We start from the raw sequence: 27,480 nt of genomic DNA on the forward strand, positions 1-27,480 counted from the left end.
TGAGCACCAGAAGTGAAACTTTCGGTTCATTTCCACACTAAATTTTGATTGTTTTTTTTTTTCAAGTTATTGTTCATACAATTGAATTTTAATTTTTTCGCGCAATTTTATTCAGGTAGTTCGATGATCTGCACAGCGATGAGAATGGCAGGGCAAACGGAGCTGGCCTTATATGCTAAAGTATAGGAAATGTTGAAGTCTGTGTCACACGTGAAACGATTACATTTTCTCGATCGGTACGGCTTTTTTACACCCATACTATAAACAATGTAATCCGCCAAAAAAATTTACTCTGCTTTTAAAAAGGCCTATTATAATCACCCAATATTTCTAAAATATCTAACAAAATTCCCAGGTGAAAATATCACGCATGACCTAAGATCTCATTCTAGAACTGATAGCCAGATCTGACCCTAGATCTAGAGTAAGATCTTGAGCAAGATCTTACCCTTGATAATCGATATCCGAACTAATGCCAGATCTAGAATGAGATCTGAGGTCAGATCTAGAGTGAGTTGAAAACCAAAATGCTAAAAATGAAAAAAAAGCACAGCTCTATCCGAGTTTTGAACCTAAACCTTCGGGGTGTAAATCCCGTAGGCTATATAACCGCACACCCAAAGATATCTTACACTGTTGTTGGTTAAGATCCAAAACAAAAATGAATTACGGCTATTGAACAAGTGAATGTAGTTAAAATAACAAGTATGTCGAAGTTTTGTTATTAAAATGACTGTTTTTCACTAAATTCACTTGTTCAATAGCCGTAAGTTATTTTTGTTGTGTATCTTAACCTACAATAGTATAAGATATCTTTGGGTGTGCGGGTAGCCTACGGGACTAACACCCTGAAGGTTCAGGTTCAAAACTTGGATAGAGCTGTGCTTTTTTTTTCATTTTTAGCGTTTTGGTTTTCAACTCACTCCAGATCTGACCTCAGATCTCATTCTAGATCTGGCATTAGTTCGGATGTCGGTTATCAAGGGTAAGATCTTGCTCAAGATCTTACTCTAGATCTAGAGTCAGATCTAGTATCAGATCTAGAATGAGATCTGAGGTCAGATCTAGCGTGATATTTTCACCTTGGTTATTTTTAAATTTAGGACACTCATTTTTCCTTTCTACGTTTACTCATGCGTGCAAAAATAGTATGAACGATTGCACGTGGTTCATCCCGTTGACACGGTGCGTCCAGTCGCGGGCTGACATCGTGATTATTTATAATATGATATTTAAAATTGGAAGAAGTTTTTAAAAAGATTTTTTTATAAATATTCGATATTACTTAAACTATGATTTTCAATGAAATGTTATGTAAGTATCACTTGTAAACATTTGCAATTAATTTTTTTCATCATTTTCGCGAGCTAATTAGTGGATTTTCGGTCGACTGGAAGGTTTACCAACTGACCGATGGTGGCGCGACATGCATCGTTTAGTCTCTAATTACATCGGCTACAATCGGAGCCAAAAGTTGTATTACATGCTGTGCATGAGTAACATTGCGCGCGTACGACGTACAGTCTCAAAATTTCATAGATGACTATTCCACACAAGCATGCTCTGCGTATCCGTGTGCCACACAAGCATATGTCTGAGCGTGCCCGTGTGCGCGCAGCGGTAAATCGCGAACCCTTTCGAAGCTGATTACTCATTAATGACACGATCGATTTTCCTAATCTTCGTCCCAACATTCCTTATGGTCTAATGTACCTGTAGTTTCATTTATAACAAAATCGTATGAAAAGTTTTCTTTTTGTGCAACTTTTCCCGAAATTTCTCTCATAAACTACACGGTCGATTTTTTTACAATTTGGAGAAAATTTCTGTGTTGATTAAAACTTCTTACTCTCCAAATTTCAAGAAAATCGTATGAAAGTCACTTTGTTACTTCACATTTCTCTAAATTTTAAGATCTTTGCTTTTATCAACTATAACTAAATAATATAATGATAAACGATAAATTTAATGTAACACATCGCATAAAGAGACGTACAAATTTATGGAACTGGTTATATGAACATGGTTGTTATCATGCTGGCATTGCTATTGCACAATTAATTTTTGAGAAAAAGTTATGGAAAACCAAAAAAAGCTTGCAATGATTTGAGACGTAAAAAGTTTGTAGAAAAGATTTAAGAACAACGTGCAAAATCGATGAGTGGCATCGATTTATTAATATCCGCAGCTGTGGTCAAAATTTATTCGAGATTTTTGCATTTTTCGCAGTTATCAAAGAGGAAATAAAAGACGCAGTCTTAAAATCGGATGAAAATCTGAGTATTCTCGCTGTGATTCCCTAACGAAATATTTTTGCGGAAAAATCCTGCAGAAATTCCTACAGAACATCCTGAGGGTAATTCTGAGCAATTTTCGATAGATATATTTTGACTGCATGATTCTGGAGGAATTCTTACAGAAATAATAATGTACACTATTACGAATTTGTGTTGCGAATCAAATTTAAACCCCTTCAAAAATCATGACGACTGCAGCCAGAGATAAATTCGTACGTCCCAGTCCAGCATTCACGGATTCCTGCAGAAAATCTGCGGAAATTTCGCTCATATCTGTTAGAATCACTAACGTACTTTTGCTCTTTTTCTGAAGAATTCCCACATAGACCGGCAGATAGTGACACAAAATAGGTGCTGATCTACCAAAGATGTGAAAAATGTTTAACCCGAAATATTGTACAACTTTCGTAGAGTCTAGATTTTTATATCTACTAGTGGCACTTATGCCATTCAAAATTTTTCCCCTTCCATTGGCATACGTTTAAAAATTAGCACACAATCGTGGATTCTTCTTACATTATGACCATACCGATCTACATTAATCGACACTAGGTGCTGTTATGCCTAGCTAGATAAAGACTCAATCAGTGCCAAACTATCATCTTTTCATAATGGCATAAGTTTAAAAATCAGCACACAAAGCCAAAATTTGTTACAAATCGATATGTACTTTCAAATATATCGCCACGCTAGTACAGCGAAATATTCCGTTTTTTGAGCTGGTTATCGATGTATCTTTCAGATTTTTCAAGGGCATAAGTGGAAAAATCAGCACCTATTATCACTCACTATTTGCCGGTCTAACAGGAAATCCAAGCATTTCAAGCCGATTTCCAAAATAAATTTTTCTACATTTTTTGCGTTTTTTTTTGCCGGATCGTTCTAGGAACTTTCTGCTTTTTTCAAGGTTTACCCATCGCAATTTCGCGTATTCCTCAAGGTTTGCCCATAGTAATTTCGTGCTTTTATCAAGAATTAGCTACAGCGATTGAGCGCTTACCTGAAGGATTTCTACAGGAAGGTTATTTGCAAAAAGTGATTAATTTATGCAAATTATTACAGTATTTATTTAGTGGATACTCTTTGATTTAGATAATTAAAAGGGTATTTGCTCCTTTTAAATACGCGTATGAAGTGGCAGTTTTTATTAAACTATTTTTTATTAAACTATAGGTTATAGTTAATGAGTGAGTTATAATTTTTTATGCAAATGAAACTTACCGCGACATCATTTGAGTATTAGTTCTGTAAAAGATAAGGAATGCGGGATGTGTACACGAAAACCTACCCACATAACACGGAAAGTTGACGTAACATAATAACGATCGCAATTTTGGACTACATCACAAGTTGTTTAGATGAGGTCACATTATATTAATTTTTTAGTTTAAGAAAGGATAGACGCGAATCTCAGGCCTTAATTACACGAGCTCTAAGACTTTTTTTACTCTCTAGGGGCAAGATATACAAGAAATATATGATGTGAGACATCTTTATCGGCGTTTGGTAAGAGGGGTAAGCCCGTGAAAAACGAGCGTAGTATAAGTGCCTATACATCGTCGGTGCACGTATTATTTTTAATTTATCAAGTATCAATAGAACAATGCCTAATCAAAATTAATAGTAATAAAACAAAAATATTGGACAGATTACATTTTTTTTAGGAAACTCTTTGCCAAATCATTGGCAGCGGTTTTTTGCAATGATAATAATAACAATAACAATAATTTAATATGATTAAATATTTTATTTTTACAATAATTTTCGTTTTACTAAAAAAGCAGTTAGATCACGTTTTATAATGAAACATTATCTGTTATTTTAATAAATGTAAGAATTCATCAATTATAAGTGATGTGATTGCTTTGCAATAGAAAATGAAATTAATAAAAATATGATTTTCCCATTAAAATATGAAAATACTTAACAACAAAGTCTTTTACTTTATATCAAGTTAATATACACACAAACAGACATTTATATAAAATATATATGTGATATATATATTTTAATTTGTTTCTATTTTCTTATTTTGTATTTTTTGACAATGGTTGTAAATTAGAACCCACATCTTTTTTCAACTTTTGACTTTGATTTAACTGCTGAGTTTCAAAGTTGTCTTTTTCAATACTTGATCGCAATGAAGACGTATCATCAGACAAGAACAAATTTTGCATATCATCTGGATTATTATCTTCCTTGTTCTCATTTTTTTCTTTTTCAAGTGTTTTTTGTATTTGGTCTTCAACTTCCAAAATTTCTTCTTTTACCATGAGTTCCATCAACTCTTCTAATTGTTTACCACTTAATTTGATATCTTCTTTACCAATCAACTCTATTACCTGAAATATAAATAATTTATTTATTTATATTTTCTTCTCGCTTGAAATATATGTTTGTATTAAAATATTTCATTGCACGCAACGTAATAATATACACAACAGAGGAATAAGGTAAACACTATAATTAAAAGAATTTATTTCAGGACACGTCCTGTTTTTCCATAAGATTACGTGTAAATGGTGACTGCAGCGCCACTCTAAGCTCTGCCCAAACGTTGAGAGCGAATAGCCAGTGCTTGCGAAAATAAACACATGTAACATTGAAATGCTTTCTGCGGCGGGGCGAAGATGTGACCTATCGGAGCATATTTTACACAGTGTAAGGTATCTTTTAGGTCTATTTTCAGATCGAAAGAGAACTGAACACTTTAATACTTTAACAAATTTGTGTATGTTTACCCACTCTTCATCAATACTCGATTCCGGCAGCCATTCCATACGGATAATGTTAAAAATTTCACACTTGAAGCGGAAGCCACATAAATAATTATACTGTTGGATTCTTCGTGTTTTGATAAATAGACCAGGTTTTGACAAATGTGGAAAGAGTTTCTTAAAGTGGAAATTAGGGTGGTCGACAAAAATAGGAATTTGAAATACATCGTTTTTTTCTCATTTGGTCGATGACCACAATTTAGTCAAAGTTGTATTTTGGTCTTTTGATTCAATTTTGATCTAATCGAAGGAAATTATTAAAAATAAAAATGTAACTTTGAGCCCCTGTCGATCGATGAGGGATCGACCAAGGAGACTGAGATATTCAGAGTTTTTTTTTCAATGTATTCAATAATAGTTGATGCTTCCTTTGAATACCATTTTTATGGCATATCTAGCATGAAGTGAAATAACTCATAAATATAATATCTATTATACATTAAGAAGGATACGTTAAGCGAAACCTACCAGAATAAGAATATAAATAATTTAACCATATACCCTTATGGATTAAATTTCTAAATGATAAACATGATTTTTCGACTCTCAATAGGATTCACTTAGAAGTCTAAAATTTCGTGAATTGTCATTTTTCAATGTACTCTTCAAAAGAAGTTAGATAGTTCTTGCACGTTTTAAAAACATTTATAAGTTTAGAAAAAGTTAATGTTATTGCATACCTTGAGTATATCACTAATTTTGATAGCACCATCTTGATCTTCATCTATTTTTCCCAAAATTTCAGTAATACGAGCTAAGCGATGTTCATCAGGTACGCTTTGTATTTTCTTGATGGCTGCAATAAGTTCATCTACTTTGAATAGTTCTGCAGCACTAGACAATTTTTCATTTTCCAGCTTCCCATCCATTGTTATTTTTATTTGTTTTTCTGATTCTTTTAAATCAGATACAACATTGTCTAGTTTACTTATTATCCGATTCACTTGAATGAATAAATGCTTTGCTCCCTTTGTAATTTTGATATTATCTATGCTTGGTAACCCTTTGGCTTCTTTTTTCAATTGATTGAGTTCTTTAACATCCTCTTGATATTCGGCCATTTCTTCTTTTAATTCCTTTAGTTCTTCTTCTACAACAGGCATTTCTTTACGTCCCTAGAAATAATTTAAACAAATTAGTAGTGGGATACATTTGGGAATTGCAACGCTTATTTTTCTAAAACTTTTATTTATTTATTTATTTATTAATTTATTTATTGTTTCCTCACAGGTTGAAAGTGTTTAACTAAAATTTTTACGAAATGATTTTGAAATATGTACTGCCAAGCTTTAAGGGTCTGGAACACTCACTTAGTTGGTATTTAGTAACAAATAATTTTGTCCTCATTTTTCCGACGATTTTCCCGGGGAAAATGGAAAATTTTCGAAAATCTGACTCCACCATCGGAAAGCCGAGGTAATTTTTCATCGAAATGGTGGGTTATTTTTTTCTTCTAGGTGCATTTACGTACTTTTACAGCAAGTTAGAAATTGGGAGATTTCGCCTAATAATGCCACCCGGGCGAGCCATTGAAGACTTGACGTGAAATGGCTTGTATGTAGCATCTATATTAGACCGGTTGTTATTTCCCAAGTCGTTCCGATCTTCGCTCCAAACGTTGATTCTGGTTTCTAGGGTGTAAAAAATGAGAAATTACGAATATGAGTCCAAAATGTAATAGTCATCACGTGCTGCAACTCAAAAAGCCGAATATTTTTTAAGAATTTTCATAAAAAATTCTCAAGAAATTCTGAAAATATTTGTTTCGTGTTTTTTGACTAATTTAATACGTTTTTGTTCTTTGCTATTTTTCATTTTAATGCTTCTATCTCGATACAGTAAATTGCAAAGTTTGAAAACGTGGTTTTTTATGCTCGAATTTCATGAAAAACAAAAATTTCACATCACGTTTTTAAACTTTGCGATTTTTTATATCGAGATCGATTAAACATATTTTAAACAAATAATATTCAATATTTTTAATAAGCATTTAATATATATGGGGCAAATTTCCTGAAGTGTCCTAGCGCTCTGCCGCACGGCATTTTTTGGCCGAATCACTCAATTTCTAACTCGCTGTAAAAGTATCAAAACGCCCCTCAAAAAAATAACTAACTAATGATTTTGATAGGAAATTTCCTCAGCTTTCTGATGTTGAGGTCCGATTTTCCGGAATTTTCCATTTTCCCCTCGGAAAATGCAAGTAAATATTCAAACTCGAATATCTCGAAAAACGCCACTTTTTTTGCGTTTTTTATTGTTTCAATCGAAAGATGAGGTCTTTTTACATCGGACATGGTAGTTTTCAGAGTGTATTTTTGATGAAAACTAAGGAAAATACGGGAGGTTTTAGTTAGCGCTCGGCCGCTCGACGCGATTTCCAGCCTTGCGCGGCTCGCTGTAACTTGTAACTCGCTCTTATGACATTGTGATTTGGCTGGAAAAATTATTAAACATATGGTTTCGATAGGAAATTTTCTCAGCTTTCTTATGGTGTATTTGGATTTTCCGATAATTTTCATTTTCATTAGAAAAAGTAGAAAATAGACATTCAAGTCCATTTTTTCTAGTGAAAATGAAAATTATCGGAAAATCCAAATACACCATAAGAAAGCTGAGAAAATTTCCTATCGAAACCATATGTTTAATAATTTTTCCAGCCAAATCACAATGTCATAAGAGCGAGTTACAAGTTACAGCGAGCCGCGCAAGGCTGGAAATCGCGTCGAGCGGCCGAGCGCTAACTAAAACCTCCCGTATTTTCCTTAGTTTTCATCAAAAATACACTCTGAAAACTACCATATCCGATGTAAAAAGACCTCATCTTTCGATTGAAACAATAAAAAACGCAAAAAAAGTGGCGTTTTTCGAGATATTCGAGTTTGAATGTTTACTTGCATTTTCCGAGGTGAAAATGGAAAATTCCGGAAAATCGGACCTCACCATCAGAAAGCTGAGGAAATTTCCTATCAAAATCATTAGTTAGTTATTTTTTTGAGGGGCGTTTTGATACTTTTACAGCGAGTTAGAAATTGAGTGATTCGGCCAAAAAATGCCGTGCGGCAGAGCGCTAGGACACTTCAGGAAATTTGCCCCATATATATATTAAACAAAAAATGCAAACAACAAAAACATCTCAATATTAGTCAAAGAACCCAAAAAAAATATTTTTAGAATTTTTTGAGAATTTTTGAAGAAAAGTCTTCGAAAATGTTCGGCTTTTCGAGTTGCGGAACGTGTTAACTATTAACTTTTGGACTCATATAAGTATTTTTCTCATTTTTTACATCCTAGGAACCAGAATCAACGTCTGGAGCGAAGATCGGAACAACTTGGGAAATAACAACAGGTCTAATCTATATACGGGAGATTATCACGCTCGCCCGCCCAAGCGGACATACATGCGCTCATTTTCACGGCCGTATACTACAGCGTAAAAAAACGTTTCATTTAAAAAATTTAGAATGAAATTCTAAGTATTATCTGAGTCAAAATATCGTAAAAGAAGTTTCACGAGGTCTTTTAGGTCGCAATAGTAACGTGAACGTAACGTGAACGTAATGCAATCTGCAAGAAGTAATTTGGATATAATATGCGTTTATTGATTATGTTCAAGCTCTATTTTTTCTTTTCTTGTTGATAAGCCAGTTCACGAGCTCTATTCATTATTGCTTACTAGGCTTTTTTTTAGGCGATAAAGCTGGTCGAGGGTATGTATTGGTTTAAAATGTTGAATAAAATGTATGTTATGAAAAATAATCAGTTCGTTATCTCAAGATTGGTCATAAATATGTTTAAAAAAATTCACAATCATAAATTATTAAGAAATATATTAGAAGATACTCACTGTGCTGAGAGTTTCTAATGCCTGTTCCAGAACTTTAACGTCATTGGTCGTAATTTCATTCTTTTTTAAGAACGGCGAGTAAATATTTGATGCCTGTACGTGCTTGTCACTAATTTTTAATGTTTTTTCTTCTTCTCGTTCTTCTTCGATTTTTTTTTCTTCCATTTTAATAATTTCAATGTTAGTTTTATAATCTACTTTACCTTCTTTTTCTACAATAGCACCTTTTGTGCGGGTTATAACAGTGTCCGGAAGAGCTGAAATCGTTGCTTTCAATTTGTCAGTCATGGGAACAGTATCTGGTACCATTAAGGCTCTTGAAAGAAGAAGTAAGGTTGGTGGTACTTTTTTATTCAAACTCAAATCTAACCACTGCATAAGTTGCTCTTTTAATTTCTGTTCTGACATACCATAAGCTCGCATACCTCTAGCTCTGCAGGCTTGCTGTAATTCCGTTCTCGTGAGCGAGTTGATTCCTTCTTTCTCAATCATCTAAATGAAAAAAAATGTTTGAATTAATTAAATTATAATTCGTTTAGAGCAGCTTATAGGAGTTCAATAAAATGTCAAAAAATCAACTTCTCCACTTAACAATACCTAACTATAGAGACAAAATATTCTATGAACGAATATCACATTAAAGCTGTGATAAAAAAAATAGTTCCTTTATTAATTTAAAATTTAATAGCTCGAACATGGAGAACTTATCGAAAATAAGTTATAGAACTACAATAGCTTAGAATGGACAAATTAACGTGTATGACTTTTCCCAAATTTTCTGGGCGACTCTTGAAGTATACAAAAAAATGGTATCCGAAAATCGAAAAATCTCTCTGGAAAGTCTGAAAAAATCTACGAGTCTTCTCAAAATTGTTTTGTAACAACGTTTTTTTTTATAAATCATTTTTTTGTATCACTGCTCATTTTTTAGAAATTTAAAGGTCAGATTCTGAAAAATCATTCATTCATATGATGAAATTCGTTATTCGTACATATTTTAGACTCAATTTTTACTATAAATACAGTGGTCCGAAGAAGTAGTGAAAAAATGGGCTCAAAAGAAATCATCATGAACTAAATTATAAGGAACTGAATGAATGGTATAGACATAAAATAAACCTAGAAAATAATTTTGTTTAACGAAATCATTTATAAGAAGCTTAATAAGAAATGATACCTTACCCGATCATCCGCAGCTAAACTTCTCAACTTCATTCGTAATAGGAATCGCAAAAAATTAGTTGTGCCTAAGGTTTGAACATCTAAAACCCTACACAATGCTATTAATTGTTGTCTTGAAAGAGAATCTAGAGTGATTTCATCTTCAAATAATTTGCTGAATTTCATTATTTCTTCATTGGTTGCAATCGAACCAGTTGATCTTATTTTGTAAAAAAACTCTACAAATTCTTTAGCTTTTTTCGAACCATGCTCTGTCGATTGAAGTGCCATTTCATCTAAGGTTTTTTGGAGAAATTTGGCCATTTCAACTTTAACCTAAAAATAAATTTAGTTCAATTTCGTGAGTACATATATTTTTCTATAATCAATATTCAAGCAAAACTAACTTTTAACGCTCTTTTTAATTTATCTTCTTTTTCTGTAGCAGTTTGAAAAGTAGATGGCAATAGTCCTGGAAAAATTTTAATTGCTATTGGCAACAAAAACTCCATGAACGGAACGATGATAAAAACAGAGAATGGTATCAGTCGAAAAGTATCCCCTGTTGTTTTCACCAACTATAAAATTCGCAAGACATAAAATTAAATAAAATAAGAAATAGAAAGTTATCTTTTAAGTGATATTGCCGTAATGTATTCATAATAATTTAAATATTTAAGTCCCAAGTTTAATTTCATTTAAAACATATTCAATAGATTCAAACTCATGTTGATTACAGACGTATAAGAAATTCCATTTTCACATTCAAAACTAAAACTTCATTAAAAAGTTTAATTGCTTTATACAACTTATATAACCCAAAAATCGAGTAACGTGTCGTAAAATTTTTGGATTTTTCAGTGAGGCACAGCTTTTTTCGATAGCCTGTAAGCCCGTGTACGGTATGCCATGCGTGTACAATTTTTTCTCATAGATCACCTACACAAACGCTGAAGTCTCGTTTTTTTACATTTTACATTTTATTAATCAGAGCAAACTATCAGTCACATCACTTCTTCTAAACTTTCTTCGGTAATGATTGATGTTTCAAAATAGTATATTTTGCACCTAGGGAGTGAAAAACTGGAAAGTCTCAGAGCACGTGTAATTTATCATCCGAGGCGAAGCCGAGGTTGATAATAACGTGCTCTGAGACTTTCATTTTTCGCTACATAGGTGCAAATACATTTTTTTGTGAATCCCCCAGCCTAAACTAACATTTTGGTTTTGCACAGTGGCGGTAGAATGTTACATTAGATTGGGGTAGCACAAAAATGCCATTTATACTACTTCATTATAAGATGTGCTGTGAACGTCACAAAACGTGAGCGAATTTTCGAAGAACAAAGTCAGAATTTTAGTATTTTAAATAGAAGAGGTAGGTAGGAAGAAGGGTAGAAGAAAATTCTTGCCAAAAATTAATGGAACTTAAGGGGTTAAATAAGCTTTGTGTGACGGAAATTATTTATTTATTTTTTTTTAATATTATTTCAAAAACCAAAATTTCAATCAATTTGAAATTCTTAAACAACGCGGTTTATCCATTAGAAAAACTGTAAAAACATTTCAGATAAAAATATTGAAAATTATTAATTTTTCAACAGTTTTCCTCAGTCATCTTGTTGTCCTCCGGTAAGCAGGATATTTCCTGACAGGATCATCAGAAACCAAAAACTTCTCAATTTCTCAAAGCTTATGCTCTTGGGTACTAATTGAACGAAAGAAAAGTAAACAAAAAAATGAATAGTTTGGCATGAGTTTAAATGATTTTTTTTGTCCGTATTGAGCAAAAATACGCATATTTTCGACAAAAAAGGCAAAGGTAGCAAGCTCCGTTGCAAAAAGCTGAGCAAAATTAATTGACAATGACAATTAATATTAATTATTGAAAAAGATCGGTTTTTAGTTTTTCAAGTATTTTCAACTCTATTATCTGCACATTTAGTAAAACTTGTTACAGTACTCGCCTTCAGCTTGTACTGCAACCGCTCGTTTTACAGAAAAAGCATATCCACACCTGTTGCATAAAGTACTATTAAGTTATCGTGAGACTACCCTTATAAAAATTTCCTATAGGATCTCGCGAAATTCCTACAGGAGTCCTATAGGATTCCAATAGGAATTTCGCGGGATCCTATTGGAAATTTTTATAAGGGTACAAAACAAACTAAAATTAGGCAAACTTGCTATGATAAGAGGTGACTACGCTCAGCTCAACTATTACTACTTTGTAATACTGTACCTAAGCACTATATTTTTCTACAGTTTAAAACTATTCCAGTATCAATTTTACTTTATTTTCATGGGATTTTGGATATTTAAAAATAGATATTGATTTTGCCAGTATTACAAAACAACGTAGGTATTCAAATTTACACATACATAAGAGATTCTGTGCTAATTCAACCGGTCAAACAATCTTTCTCATCTGACATGATGATCATATTGTTTGACGTATCAGAAACGTCCCAAAAGTTTGGTAGAATTGTTGACACCATTCATCATCGTTTTTAATTAAAGGCACGAACGAAGTTAGTATTTTTCCAAAATTTATGTCTATAGTAAACATTTCAAAAGTTTCTAGCTCATCATAAAGTGACTAGGAAAAAAAGTGCATTAGGGCGTTTTCCAATTGTCACGAAGTGGTCACTGTACCGAACAGCTGATTTACCTGGAGGCATAACGAACCGCGCGCCCCTATACTTCACGTGTTAAATTAGCTTGTTAAAAGTACTTATATGTTCATAACAAAGTAAAAAAATAAACAAGAAATATCTGGAGGAAGCGGAAATCCTCGTGTATCAAAATATTAAAGTGGTTTCAAATTAAAGTCTCTAATTTGTAAGTAAAAAAATATTGGAATTTCGACTTTTTTGTCTGTGATATTATATTTTCAATAACCTCTATTAAAATGGTTATTAAATTTGCTTTTTCGGGTTGCAATACAAAATGTCAAGCGGGGAAGTATATATTCTTTCAAATGACTAACGAAAAACCAAGTAACAAGCGTAATTCCGAAAAATCATGAAAATCACCTCGCAATCGTCTTCCCACCCAAGTCTGCTGTTGGTAGAAAGATAATATTCTTAATTACGATTGTTTCTGAGTTTTTCGTTGGTCATTTGAAAAAATAAAAACTTCCCCGCTCGAGAGTTTGTATTGCAACCCGGAAAAGCACATTTAATAACCATTTTATTAGAGATCATTGATAATATCACAGACAAAAAAGTCGAAATTTCAATATTTTTTACTTACAAAGTAGAGACTTTAACTAAAAACCGCTTCAGTATTTCGATACACAAGGATTTCCACTTTCTTCGGATATTTTTTGTTTATTTTTTCAACTTTATCATAAACTTATTACAACTACCTTTAACAAGCTAATTTTATACGTGAAGTATAGGGGCGCTTTGTTAAGCCTCCAGTCAAATCAGCTATTCGGTAAAGTGACCACTCCGTGACAATTGGAAAAAGGCCCTATGGACACTAGTAGGACCCCCCCCCCCTTCCAGTGGGCCGGGAGAGAGGGGGACTGGGAACTCTCTTTTTTTTCGTGTATAAAAAAGCAATCAACTATTTGAATAACTGCAGAGTTTGCAACATTTAAGGGGAGGCTCTCATGAGACTCGATCAAAAAAGTGATTTTTTATTTTGCTTACATAGTTGGCAAATGTCCCGTAGATCACACCCCCGGAACCTTTTTTACCAAAATCGATTTGGTTAAAAAGTTATAGGCAAAAAACCGGAGTTGTCTTTTTACGAGCGAACGATGTATATGTATGTACATTCGCTTTTTAAAACTTTAAACGCGTTTTTCTCGAAACCATGTTTTCTGAATCGGGCGGCAAGATATCTGAAAAAGTACTGCACTTTAAGATACACTTTTTTTTATTTAAAAGCTAATTAAATGGTCTGGAGGTTGAACCTAAAAAATTTTAAATTTTTTCATTATTATTATTTTTTAGAGCCCTTACAAAAGCCAAAAAAGGGGAAAAAAAATTTTTTTATTTCCGAAATCCGCCATTTTATCAATTTTTAATTTTTTCGCAATTATTTAGGTCCAACCTCCAGCAAATTTAATTTAGTTTAAGAGGAACTTCGCATTTTTGGTTTCGGGCAAAAACTGAAGGCGCTAGCTTGCCCCCCGTTGAGGTATCTTTTTTGAACACGCCCTCCATCAAACGCTGCTAGGGGATAAATAATTCGATATTTTGGTGTGAAAAAATGTTTAAATATAGTTCAATACATACTTTATAAGTACCAAAAAACTTGACTGCATCATTCACTTTCTTTCACGAAAAAAAAAAATCACGAAAAACACGTCATTTTTGAGGCGCTAGATGAGAGCCTCCCCTTAAGCAAATGGACCAATGCAATTCATTTTCACAGAATTATCTTATAAGTTTACTTTAAACCACTTAGGCAAAAGATTATTCTAAACTTAATGAAACCCTTTTTTTAGTTCAAATAATTGATTATTGTGTAATTTTCTTATCAATGATAAAAGTAAGAAAAGACATTGCAGATATAGCAGTAAGTTGCAGCCACTGTAACTGGTAGAAATTAAAATTACATTATTTTATTATTGAAACATTCAAATAATATTATTAAACAATAGAATACAACCATATTTGGAATTCGCCTCATTAATTACCTCAAACAATTAAAGTAGAAAAATTTTTTTGTATCAAAAAATTAGGCAATTATTGTTCGAGAAATTAATTAATAGAATATGAAGAAAGAGTAAGATTAACTTTCTTTTGATAAGTAATGTTACTGAAGAGAGATATGAATCATCAAAAGTAGAGGTTCAACATTTTTTATTTTGTCCCCAGAATCTAGATATCATAATACTTGCACACCATAGCGTGTTGCATAAAATTATGTACTGATTAGTGTGAAATAAATGTGTAAAACAATTTTTTCTATATAATTTTTATATGACTTTTTTAAATCTTTGCTGAGCAGGTGCTACTGCATCTCTTGATAAGTATATATGCTTATTGCACAGCATTTATTTTAAAACCAATTCAAATAATAATTTAAGCAACACAAGATTTAAACAATATCATCATATATAAGTGGGACAAGACCAAAAGTTTAATGTAATATTTGAGTATTCAACTGTCAATTGAATTAAAATGTTAAAATGATACAGTTTTTGATTTTATAGATTAGATATTTACAGTTAAATTATTACTATAACTTTTCTCTTATTATTTCAATTTCACAACAATTTTATATTAAAAAATTATCTTAAGAATAAAATAAATATGAAAATGAAATTCATGTAACAATTGGTAGTTGCTGCTACAAAAACCTTTTACTATTATCTATCAAGGCATTGTTATTGCTAAAATACAATATATAAAAATAATTTTTGCTGCTTCAGTTGTTTGAGATTCTTTATATGACATAAGTTTGTAAATAAATACGCAGAAAATTTAAATTTATTGAGTGATCAAAATATAATATTAGGGTAATGTCAAGATCAATTTTTGAGTTGGTATTTTTTTAGCTTATCTTATTAAATGAATAGTTTTGATACTATGATTTGGCCAAAATCATACATTGAAATGCAATTTAATTAGAAGGTATTGCATACATATCAAAATAAAATTGATCAAAACATTATTGCTTGCGGAAGTAAAATTGCTGATTTGAAGTAAAAAAGTACTTACAACTATTATATTAGAATAATGATCATACTCACTAATCTGTGCTCTCTTCTATTCAGCTCATGTCCTTGCAACATTCGCCAACATAATTTTGCAGCTACTTTCATATCTAAGCCTAATAATCTAAAGCCATGGTAGTAATGAAGTATTTCATTCTTGACACGTTGCAATAGAGATACCTTATCATTTTTTTTTTTTTTTGCATGGATAATATTTAGTAACTTAGAAGATTTCTGTTCATTGTTTTCTTCTTTAATATTCTTTACAGTTTCTTCAACTTTGGAAGATGCTTCTGATCCAAACTTCTTTGTTTCAATGTGAATAAATCGTATTTGAAAATTACTCACTTCAGAGTGATAAACTAATATTGGTCTATGGATTTTAATAACTGGTTTAGAAACTATTGTGTTTTTATAGATCAGTGTTAAACAACCAGATAGTGCATCAATATCAGGGATTCTTTTTTTTAAATAACATCCTGAAAATTGATAATTTTTGAGTAGGATAAGTTTGAAATCATGTCAAAAAGTAATTTATATTAAATTTTAGGTGTATTATTTTGATAACAATACATATTAATACCTTTGATAGTAGTAGAAGGAAAAACGGTTATTGATTTAGAATTAAAAATCGGATACATGTTAAAAACAAATTGTAAGATGGTAGCTTTCCACTCTCTTCAAAAAATAGTGCAGAAATCTTAAGTATCTGCAGAAATTAATAAAGGCATCTGTAGTAATGTACATTTATATTATAAGTGCATATATAAATATATCTTATGTATAAGATGCTTATACACAATACATACGTCGATATACATGTGCATACATATATAGATATTTGCTTATTTCATTTATACACGTGCACACACACACACACTCTCACACTCGCACTCATAAATATGTGTACTAAGTGTTATGACCCGATCACGAAAACAAAGTCGGTTATACCGTACACGCAGCGTCTCTTGGCTCATGCTCGTGCCTTCGGTAACTACGTTTCCTTCCTCGGTGGGGTTAACGTTCCTCGAAATCGATATCAAACATCAAGAAGCCATGCGGGGGTCCGGAATCCGGGTCCCGGATGACCGGCATAATTAGTGGTGCCTGAACCATTCAGGAAGGATTCGAACAGCACCTCTAATTTATCCTACAGCTGGAGGTGCTCATATGGCGATCGGGAGAGATCAGAAGTTAATCATTTAATTGGTGCTGAATCTCATTTCGAGTTGATTGCTTGTAAAGCAATGCGATTGCGCTTGACGTAAAAATAAATCTTAGTCGATTACTTTTCTTCGGTGATTCGATGGTTCTCAAAGCGAGTGCATTCAAATAATCAACAATTCCTTAGTCAATCACGCCTGAAGAGATATTTGCGTTCGCTAGAATTCAATGCTCATTCTCGTTTCGCAAGTTACTATTACAATAGCTGAATCTTAAAGTTTTTGGCCAGCTAAGAAGTCCCTATGATTTTTGAAAATGTAAGTATCTTTAGTGTTCTATGGGTTAAGTTCAATATAACTTCGGAATATTCCTATTTCATGAATTTTCCAGAATCGAAATGATAACTTAATGTATTCAAAACTGCGTGAGAGGGCAGTCAGAGCTGGCTCTGTAGGTCATTCAAGAATATCTGTTTACAGTTCGATTTGCGCTCCTTTTTTGAACTTTCAAATTTTCGGCGACTTGTGGTCGAAGAGCAGGGACCAATAAGCACAATCGTGAAAAAAAACAATATGGCGCTATTGGGGAATCGTAAGCGATATATATAGCCACCGCGAAATGCAAAGATGGCGGACTTACCCCAGACATTAACACAGGATGTATGGGAGCCGCGCACTTAATTAATTTTTGTAAATGAATGAAATATTTTTACGAGAATCCGATCCGGTCAATATAATCCTTATTTAAATATGTTCATGTAAAAAAATGTTCGTTAAAAAACGTCTGTCCCTTCGCCTGTAATCATTTAATTAAATTTGCTTAACCCTCTATCTGACTTTTATTTCGGCTGCTACAGCTGTCTAAGCGAGGTTATGGTAGGGCTGCAGCAGCCGAAATAAAAGTCAGATAGAGGGTTAAGCAAATTTAATTAAATGATTACAGGCGAAGGGACAGACGTTTTTTAACGAAAATTTTTGTACATGAACATATTTAAATAAGGATTATATTGACCGGATCGGATTCTCGTAAAAATATTTCATTCATTTACAAAAATTAATTAACTGCGTGGCTCCCATACATCCTGTGTTAATGTCTGGGGTAAGTCCGCCATCTTTACATTTCGCGGTGGCATATATCGCTTTCCCCAATACACTGCGGGTATACCCAGCGTTGTGACACAGGCGACTGCACGAGCCAATAGCTTGTTCTACTTCGATACGCTATTGCCAAGCATTCAATATAAATAATTAGAGTGAATTTTGAACGAGTTTTTAATTACTCGAGATAAAAGCTTGCTTTTTTAACATTAAGTGTAATTTCTATAAGCGAGCTAAGTGAATAGTTCTTTAGAAAACGTCAAAACTGACAAATTAATTCTAATTATTTGTATTAAAAGGTTGGCAATGTCATATGAATGGATAAAGGAGAACAAGCAGCCAACTCGTGCAGTCACCCGTGTCTGCACAATTCGCCGGGTATATACCTAAAGCAATTATAAATATAAATGAGTCAGATTCAGAATTTTTTAAATAAACCTGCGGACGAGGTCCATGGATTTTCCTGAAATTTTGGTATGTTATAGTACATCATAAAAGGGTCCCAAAACCAAAATTTTAGACCAACCTCCCCCCTCCTACTCTCCTCCGCCGCTATAAACGTCTATTTTTATTTGTATTTATTCTGAAGCCCTGAAGTAATCAAAAAATGTGAAAAAATGCATGAAGGTACTCTTCAACAATCCAAATAACCTTGAATTGTTTCAGATTTTTTGAGTGCTTCAGGTATTCAGAAAAAATCATTGAAAATTTAAATTATTTTTTTTTCCGTGCAACGGTTCGATATACCAGACCGAAGCATTTTTTTTCAATTTCTAACACCAAAAAACGATTCCTTGAATTTTTTCAGAATTTTTCATTCATGCAGATGAAGCCTTGAGCTGAAAGACGCCTTTTTTTCACGAATATAATTTTTTTCGGATGATATGGGGCCTCAAAAAATCTGAAATTTTTTCTTCTTTTCTTCATCAAAACACATAATCTCAAATTTTTTCGGATTTTTTAATTGAAGGCGATAACGTTTATGGCTGAAAAACGCTTATCCCGGTAGAAAATTTTGAAAATATTTGTTTTTGAATTCCTTGTCATATTTTAATAAATTTTGACCGTTTCAAGTTTTCGATTAAAGCCCCCTAGCTCATTCTAAAGCATAACAAAGATTAATGCGAATTTCTGAAGAAATTTGAAGGTCATTTGGATTGTTGAAAAGTACTCAGATTTTTTAATTACTTCAGGGCTTCAGAATAAATACAAATAGAAAATAGACGTTTATAGCGGGGTTGGGGGTAGGAGGGGGGAGGGGGTCTAACGTGTTGGTTGGGACCCTTTTACGATGTACTATAACATAAAATTTCAGGAAAATCCGTGGACCTCGTCCGCAGGTTCATTTAAAAAATTCTGAATCTGACCCAAATATACAAACAGTGTAAAGCGCCATCTGGTTTCTTTCATAATCAGGCTTACTGGCGGGGACTGACTTTTCTGGACTTTGTTATTTGTTATTGTGTGTATGGAAGGCTTGAGCATATCGGGCCCTTCATGAGATCGTGCATATCGGTTCCATAGTTTCTAATTACCATTAGATAACAACATTGCTGGGTAAATACCGACAGTACATCCGATATTTTCGATGCAGCAATCGCATTTTGTAGCTTTTTCAAAGATACGTGAGGAATATGTAAATTAAGTACACCAAAAATCTATGACCGTGGGTCGCACAGTTAAGAGTTCGTCATAATTAAAATAACTAGAAAAAAATTTCCTGAATATCTGACTAATAATTGTTTTCATAATTTTACTATCCTGGTATACCTACTGGGTCGGTATTCAGTACAGAACTATTTTATCTTCATCAATCATATCTTCGAACTTTGTAATTAAGTCTAGGGGGTTAAATCAATTATGCCTATATGTAGTATTGTTTTCATGGAATTGTCTATTATAAGCTTACGTAAATTAACTTTTTTGGGATATCTTGTTTATAGAGGTTATAAAAATCCAAATACAACAATATATTGATCAATTTACTCAAAAATTTGCATAACAACGTAATAACAAAAGAATATAGAACAAGAGAGTAAGTATATATTTATTATTTATTCAGAAAATTGCGGACGAAAAATTCGTTACTGAATACCGACTGAGTGCGGGTCCTTAACATAAAAAACGTATCACAAGAAAGAATTTTTAACGTATTTTAAAACTAAAGTAAGCCTTCTTATAGGCCCTTGAAAAAATTTTCTTTAGGATCCCATGAAATTTTTTCAAGGGGTATTCAATAATTTTTAAGGAACATAATCATTTTTCGATCATTTATTTTCTTATGGAATTTTTTTTTCTTCTGTATATAATGCAGTTACAATTTTAAAACTGCTTATCATCCGAGTCCAAAATGCATGGAATAATTAAATATTAATTGAAATAAAAATTTTGATTCAGCATTAAACAACAGATTTTACAATAGGCGAGCGTTAATTTTGTCTGGTCCGTATAAAATACCTTTTTGTGTGCAAGACTCAAATGAATCAATAAGCTATTTCGAAATCACTAATTTTAGGATTTCATATTGTGAGTTTGTGACATATATTATTAATTTTAAAAATCGAGAATCATCAAAACAATTCGTTAGATACAAATATTACCAATTGATCCCGCATAGATGTTCAGTTTACTTGTCAGTTTTAACTTTGACATTCTGACGGTCTTGTAATTCGGGCCTAATAAATGCACCCTCAGTTTAATTTGTTCGCTCAAAGAGTTTGGTTAAGTTACACTTTTCGAAATACATTTCGAGGTGATAATTATTTAGTGTATTTGTGTTTCTTATCAATATTCTTGGTTGTACTTTCATCATACTAGTGATTAGTAGCTTTCCAGGTAAAAGAAAAAATATATATATACATATATATTAAATACAATTCTTAAGGTTTGTTCTTGTCAATTTAAGTAAAATTTATCTTTTATTAAAAGAACTAGAATTGATCAAATTTTAATTCGTTATGTAGGGCATGTAGTTTGAATGATATCTTTATGTATGTTTATATGTAGAAAATAATTGAAAACCAATATGTCATGCATATATCCAAAGTATTTTTATAATATTCATAATAAAAATGCTACTAAGTCTTATGAGGTATTAAATTATTAGTTACTAACATTAAATTTTAAATAAATTAAATCTATAAAGGTTTGAATAATTTGTTTCAATATTTAAATTAATACTTCCCTTACCTTGTTTAATTTTCTGTTATTATTACAAATTAAAGTAATAATTGTTTCAAGATTTCCGATGTGTTAATGATAATATGACAGCAAAATAAAAGAAGATATAAAATAAGCTATTGATGTTTGACATATTTTTACATTTACAAAAATTAGGAATTTGCATAAAAGAGAATTAAAATGTGATGAAACCTAGTAACATATTTTTTACTTATGATATGAATGAAAAAATTTAAGTACATTTTTATATTACTACTGTACTAACATATATGTACTAAAAATGAGTTCAGTTATTTGTATAATAGTCCAGTAAATATGATACTGCTATGAATTGATGATATCATATTCAATCATCTGAATTAGCATTTTAACTTTGCTTTGATAATGAAAATGTAGTTTTGTGAGATTCTCATTTACATTTTTTTTCAATCACTGAATGCTTTACAAAAAATTTTGAAGAAAAAATAGATTTTTAGTGATTTTATCATAAATATTTTCATATATATATCCTATTTTTTATCAATCTTGTTCTTGTTCTCTTGCTGTTTCAAAAACATTATAAAATAGTAAATTTTTTATCTATAGTTAATTAACACAATGAACGATTATTTATTTATGAGTAAGGAAGTAATTGAGATTATTGTCTTGGACCTAAAAACTTTTTCAGTTTTCTCCTTATTGAGTATTCATAATAATTCAGTTTTAACCTAAGATAATAAGTCCAGTTTAATAATTACTCCTACTATTTAACTAAAAGAATGCGTACTAAGAGCTTATGTTAAACGAGTCACCAAAGCAGTGAAATTATATCAGAATGAAAGTACTCGCTGCCACACGATCAAAACATTCTCTGAGACTTCTTCAATGTTATCAACTTTAAAACTGCTAATAAACATTTATTTATTTGCAACTAAAATTTTGTAAACATTTTGTAAGCCAGGTTACAACAATTTTAGGATTCAATAAAATTCTAGGTATGAAATCTGTGAGCTCTCATTTCAAGTAAATCATTGTTTTATGAAATTCTATTGAGCTAGAGGTCTGCAATTTGATAGGTTGGTTTAAAACAACTTATTGCAATACACCTTCAAATTTCATACTTGTGGCTCTTGAAACATAGAAATTAACCCAAAAATCACAATTTCAAAAAAGGAGGTTTATACCACCGATGGAAACTTTACTTCTGTTTGGTTCATAAAAAGTTTAAAAGCTTGAGATTTATATTTTGACAAGTAATGTGTTGAATGATTTATTTAAATACTACTTTAAATTCCAAGCTAACAACCCATGAAGTTCTAAAAATGACTTTAAAAATTAAAAATTCAACATGAGCCATGCACTGAAAATAGAAATTAGCACAATTTTTGTAATCATCAGTTTCAAAGTCATTCCTAAAACTGTAAGAGCAACAAGAATGAAATTTTAACATTCATTTTAACAAGTCATTTCAAACTTAACTACTAATTTTCAAACCTTTGGTTTATGCATTTATGTGTATGTAATAAAAGTAATATTTATAATTTTAGCGAAAAACTCCGTTCTTGAAATTATGATTTTTTGGATCAATTCCGTTAAGTAAAGTATGAAAAATGAATATGCACTGCAACAAGTTATTTTATATCTAACTACTAAGCTTCAGCCTTATATCTCTCTATAATTTCATAAAACGCCGATTTACTTAAAATGAGAGCACGCAGATTTGATACCTGGAATTTTATTGATGAATCTTGAAATTATTGTAACTCATCTTGCAAAGCATTGCAATATTGTTAAATTATGACATTATAAAGCGTTTAATTTCAATATTTATGGCCTTTAACGCTTCAAATAATTATTATTTTAATACAAGCACTGTAGATCTGACAAGTTCTTGTCTAAACACTTTTCACTGACTAATTTAACACTTCAAGTACCTACGCAGAGTTGAATTTTATCGATGGTGTGATGAGGTGAATAATATTTGCACATAAGGCCACTATTTGCCATGATCTCATGCCATGCCTGTAGGCAATATTGCAATGTTTTGGGTCACGAGTGAGATCCAACAACTTCTTAAAAATGAAATTTAATGTTTTCTAGATCCAGGTGTCTAAGATAAGTAACCAAAATAGTTTGAGGATAGGAAATGAATATTTATTGCGCTGAAGGGGAGGCTCTCATCTGGCCCCTCAAAAATGACGTGTTTTTCGTGATTTTTTTTTTCGTGGAAGGAAGTGAATAATGCAGTCAAGTTTTTTAGTACTTATAAAGTATGTATTTAACTATATTTACAAATATTTTCAGACCAAAATATCGAATTATTTATCGCCTAGCAGCGTTTGATGGAGCTCATGTTAAAGAAAGGTACCTCAACGGGCGGCAAGCTATCGCCTTCAATTTTTGCCCGAAACTAAAAATGCGAAGTTCCTCTTAAACTAATCCGATCAAATGCCCGTTTTGACGTTTGGGCGACACCACTTCGATCGGCCGAGTTTTACCCTGTAACTCCGTTACAAATTATTTCTTGTAGTCTTGACGAGAGGACTATTAAAAATGTATTTTTTGTGCCACAACTCTAGTGAGCCTATTTGCAAGTTTGGATAGCCTTGAGAAAGGCTGATTCTGCTTTGTGCACACCAGTTCTGATACAAACGAATTAGTTTGTCATCGCGTATGTTGTGTGCAAACAAATTGTTCGTTCCAGTTAGCGGCTAGAGCAGCTTGATTATTCTCGCTTGATAATTGCGAAGAGAATGACTTCAATGGGATTGTGCTCGCTTATTCATACCATCAGCTGAGTGACTTACATTTCCGCATCCCCACTCCTTTCCAAGAACCAATGAGCGTACAGCTCACTTAGCGAAGATTATCTTATTATAAGAGTTGGTGGAGATGACGTCGCTAGAGTTTAGTGAGGATAATGTCACTAAAGTTAGTAAGCATTATGTTGTATCCCCTCTTCTCTCTGAGAGCCAAGAGCGCGTAGCTCATTTAGAGAATTTTATCTCACTAAAATTAGCGAAGATTACGTCTTTAGAGTTAGTCATCGTTATAATGTTAAAGTTAGCGATGACCATGTCACTAACCTTGCCGAAAGTCATCGCATTAGCGAGGATTGTGTCACTGAATTTGGCGAAGGTCATCACGCCAAATCGTGTTGGTTCAGCTGAATTTAAGTCCGTGTCATTCTTTTTGGCAATGTGTGGGCTGGTCTTATATCTTTTTACTAATACTGACTCAAGCCTATTCTCTTCCCCTGCTTCTGTTCATTCCCCAGGGACTGCCGTTAAGCTTAACTTCATGGGTAAAGGCTAGAGCATGATCTTCCTGGATGTTATCTACTTTCTATGTCTTCTTTTTACCGCAATGTCCGGCAATCTTCTCCTGGTCTTCTCCTCGGCTCACAGCTTTGTTATGACCGAGTAGAGGAAGGAAGACTCTGCTTGCCAGTTGGGTTTGGGGACGAGCATTAATCCTACCAACGTCTCAGAGACCAAGGGTCCCCCATTAAGGTGACGGAGGTCTTTTCTTGTTTTTTGTGACCCAAACACAGTGAAAGATGACATTTTTGGCGTAATTTACTACAGCACTGCTGCTCTTGTGTCATTGTTGGTTTGACAGAAGTGTAACTTTAAGCAATCGTGACTGGTCAAGAATTATGTGAGTTCGTCGTTCACTTCTTCGTGTTTCCCTCGGCCTGCAAGGTGTTGTTCGGAATGAGTGGGCGAGTCCACTAATCTTTTGTCAAATGGGATCATTGAGCCTGTCACTTTTCAAAAATCCTTGTGTATTCCTCGCTATTGTCATCTTCATGACGGTAAAGTCATTTCCGCGAAAGTAGGTTTGCCTTTGATCTATAGTAGATTAGATTCGGGTGACTTATGGCTCGGATGGCCTCGCCCGAGATTGCGTTTATGGCCATTGATGTTCTGGAAAAGTGGACGCGACCCTACACGCTCAGGCTATAAGAGTAAAATTTGATACATAAAAGTGTATTCTGCGCACGCAACACTTTTTAAAAGTGTTACCAACGCAGATTATACTTTTACGAAAAAGTTGTTGGAGGAAACTGTAATTCGGCCAAATAACACTTTCAAAAAGAGTTAGAAGGGCAAAATACACTTTAAAGCATTTTACATTTTTCATAAAAGTATTATTTGAACGAATTACACTTTTTTCGCAGGCAATGATTTGGTAAAATTGTAATTTGTATCATTGACTCTTTTAGGAAAAGTGTAACGCACGCTAAAGTGTATTTTGTCCTTCTAATTCTGAAAGTATTATTTGACCGAATTTCACTTTTTCTCTAAAAACTTTTTCGTAAAATTGTAATCTGCGTTGGTAACACTTGTAAATAGTGTTGCGTGCTCAGAATACACTTTTTTGTATCAAATTTTATTCTTTTATCCTGAGCGTGTAGTGCTACAACTGAAAGAGTTCGCTCTAAATCTTGCATAACTCGCCATAAATTGCGTAACTTGCATGATTCGCCAGAAAACGCAAAAGAAGAAAAAATTAAACCTATGAAGTATACGAAAAATGCTTACAGAAGCACTGTATCTTAATGGAAAATTATCTTTCAAGAGTTTTAAAAAATGTAATGAGAAGAGAAAAGTAAATCCTTTTCAAAAATTGAATACAAAATTTTACGATATAAAGGTGCTTATAAGCTCTTAAGTCGAGAAAAATGCCATCAAAGGTTTTTCCTTCTATCGTATACTTGCTTTTGCTCAATCCTCCGTTTGACTTACTCAGAATTTGAATATCTGTACTAAAATTTAAGAGGTGAAACTTGAAAGTATGATTCTATAATACAACAAAAACAATAGATTTTTAAAAATTTGCACTCCAGAATGTTACCACTACTCGAATCCGAAATATCTATGCAATGCATTCATGTTGCATATTTAATCCGTATTTTTTTTATCCTCTCCCGTAAAAAAGAGACTATATTTATTAACAATAATGATTTCATTGAATCTGTACTGCCCAATTTTTAAATTCAACTAAAAACTATCAGTAGATTACGTATGATTAACTGCGAAGCATAGATGTACGAAATGAACTTTATAGAATAGTAAATTGAATTGAAGAGCATAATTTTGATACTACACTATTTGGATTTAGTGTATACTCTTGTTTTTTTTATGTGCACAAACTTAAGTTTCACGTAATTAATAAAAAATTCAAATTAAGTGGTAAATTTCATTCTAAACTAATTCCTTGTAATGTATTTATAAATGGTAATATAATTTTATTCGAATTTGTAATAAAATAATAATTATAATGTTTTGTAGGAAAATGGCGTACCAAGGCTTAGTCGCTTCTATCGTCAAATGTCTCAAGCAGATTTTGGAAAAAGACGACCTGGGTATCGATTCTAAGGAGAGTCTAGAAGTATCAATTCAATGTTTAGAAAGTTCTTACGATATTAAAGCATCCGAAGATTATGAAAATTTTGATATTCTTGAATTGTACAAAGCCCACAAAAATGAAGAAAAAATTGATTCTACTCTAACACCATCTGAATTAAAAATAGAAGCCGAAAAATTGAAAAATCAAGGAAACACGCTTATGAAAATGGAAAAGTTCAACGATGCTTTAAAGTGTTATTCCAAGTAAGATACTTTTTTTATTTCTTTTTATAACATAAATTATGATTAATTTAATAACTTCAATAACTCAAAATTTAAATAGTATTTTACAAATATTCTGAAAAATTTTACAATAGTAAGAATTTCATTCATCGTATTGGTAAATCTTAAGGGGAGGCTCTCATCTAGCGCCTCCAAAATAACGTTTTTTTTTCGTAATTTTTTTTTTCACGGAAGGAAGTGATTAATGCAGTCAAGTTTTTTGGTACTTATAAATTATGTATTTAACTGTATTTAAGAATTTTTTCAGACCAAAATATCGAATTATGTATCCCCTAGAAGCGTTTGAAGGAGGTCGTGTTAAAAAAAGATACGTCAACGGGCGCCAAGCTAGCGCCTTGAGTTTTTGTCTTAAAAATCTGAAGTACCTCTTAAACTAGATGACATTTGCTGCAGCTTGAACCTAAATAATTGCAAAAAAATTAAATATTGATAAAATGGCGGACTTCGGAAATTTTTTTTGCCCTTTTTTGGTTCTTTTAAGGGCTCCAAAAAATAATAATAATGATAAAATTTAAAATTTTATAGGTTCAAGCTCCAGACAATTTAATTATCTTTAAAATAAAATAAAAAGCGTATCTCTAAGTGCAGTACTTTTTGAGATATCTTGGCGCCCGATTCTGAAAACATGGTTTCGAGAAAAACGC

The 27,480-nt window shown here is 32.3% G+C and overlaps 2 protein-coding genes across 2 annotated transcripts; one reads left to right on the forward strand and one right to left on the reverse strand.

Moving 5' to 3' along the window:
- Positions 1 to 4,146: 4,146 nt before the first annotated feature.
- On the reverse strand, positions 4,147 to 16,608 carry LOC106652762 (mitochondrial proton/calcium exchanger protein). Its single transcript, XM_014371894.2, has 8 exons — positions 16,569 to 16,608; positions 16,343 to 16,468; positions 15,796 to 16,238; positions 10,490 to 10,660; positions 10,104 to 10,418; positions 8,922 to 9,413; positions 5,755 to 6,189; positions 4,147 to 4,639 (listed from the first exon to the last, which is right to left on the reverse strand). Exons 2-8 carry the CDS (start codon positions 16,398 to 16,400, stop codon positions 4,325 to 4,327), a joined length of 2,229 nt encoding a protein of 742 aa, XP_014227380.1. The 5' UTR covers positions 16,401 to 16,468; positions 16,569 to 16,608; the 3' UTR covers positions 4,147 to 4,324.
- Positions 16,609 to 20,516: 3,908 nt separating this feature from the next.
- LOC111694563 (small glutamine-rich tetratricopeptide repeat-containing protein 2-like) lies at positions 20,517 to 26,801 on the forward strand. Its single transcript, XM_023463160.1, has 2 exons — positions 20,517 to 20,904; positions 26,477 to 26,801. The coding sequence occupies exon 2, from the start codon at positions 26,481 to 26,483 to the stop codon at positions 26,799 to 26,801; it is 321 nt and encodes a 106-aa protein (XP_023318928.1). The 5' UTR covers positions 20,517 to 20,904; positions 26,477 to 26,480.
- The last annotated feature ends 679 nt before the right edge of the window (positions 26,802 to 27,480 follow it).

This window comes from Trichogramma pretiosum, unplaced genomic scaffold (genome assembly GCF_000599845.2).
Source record: "Trichogramma pretiosum strain Unisexual culture from Peru unplaced genomic scaffold, Tpre_2.0 scaffold28, whole genome shotgun sequence".
Lineage (NCBI taxonomy): Eukaryota > Metazoa > Arthropoda > Insecta > Hymenoptera > Trichogrammatidae > Trichogramma > Trichogramma pretiosum.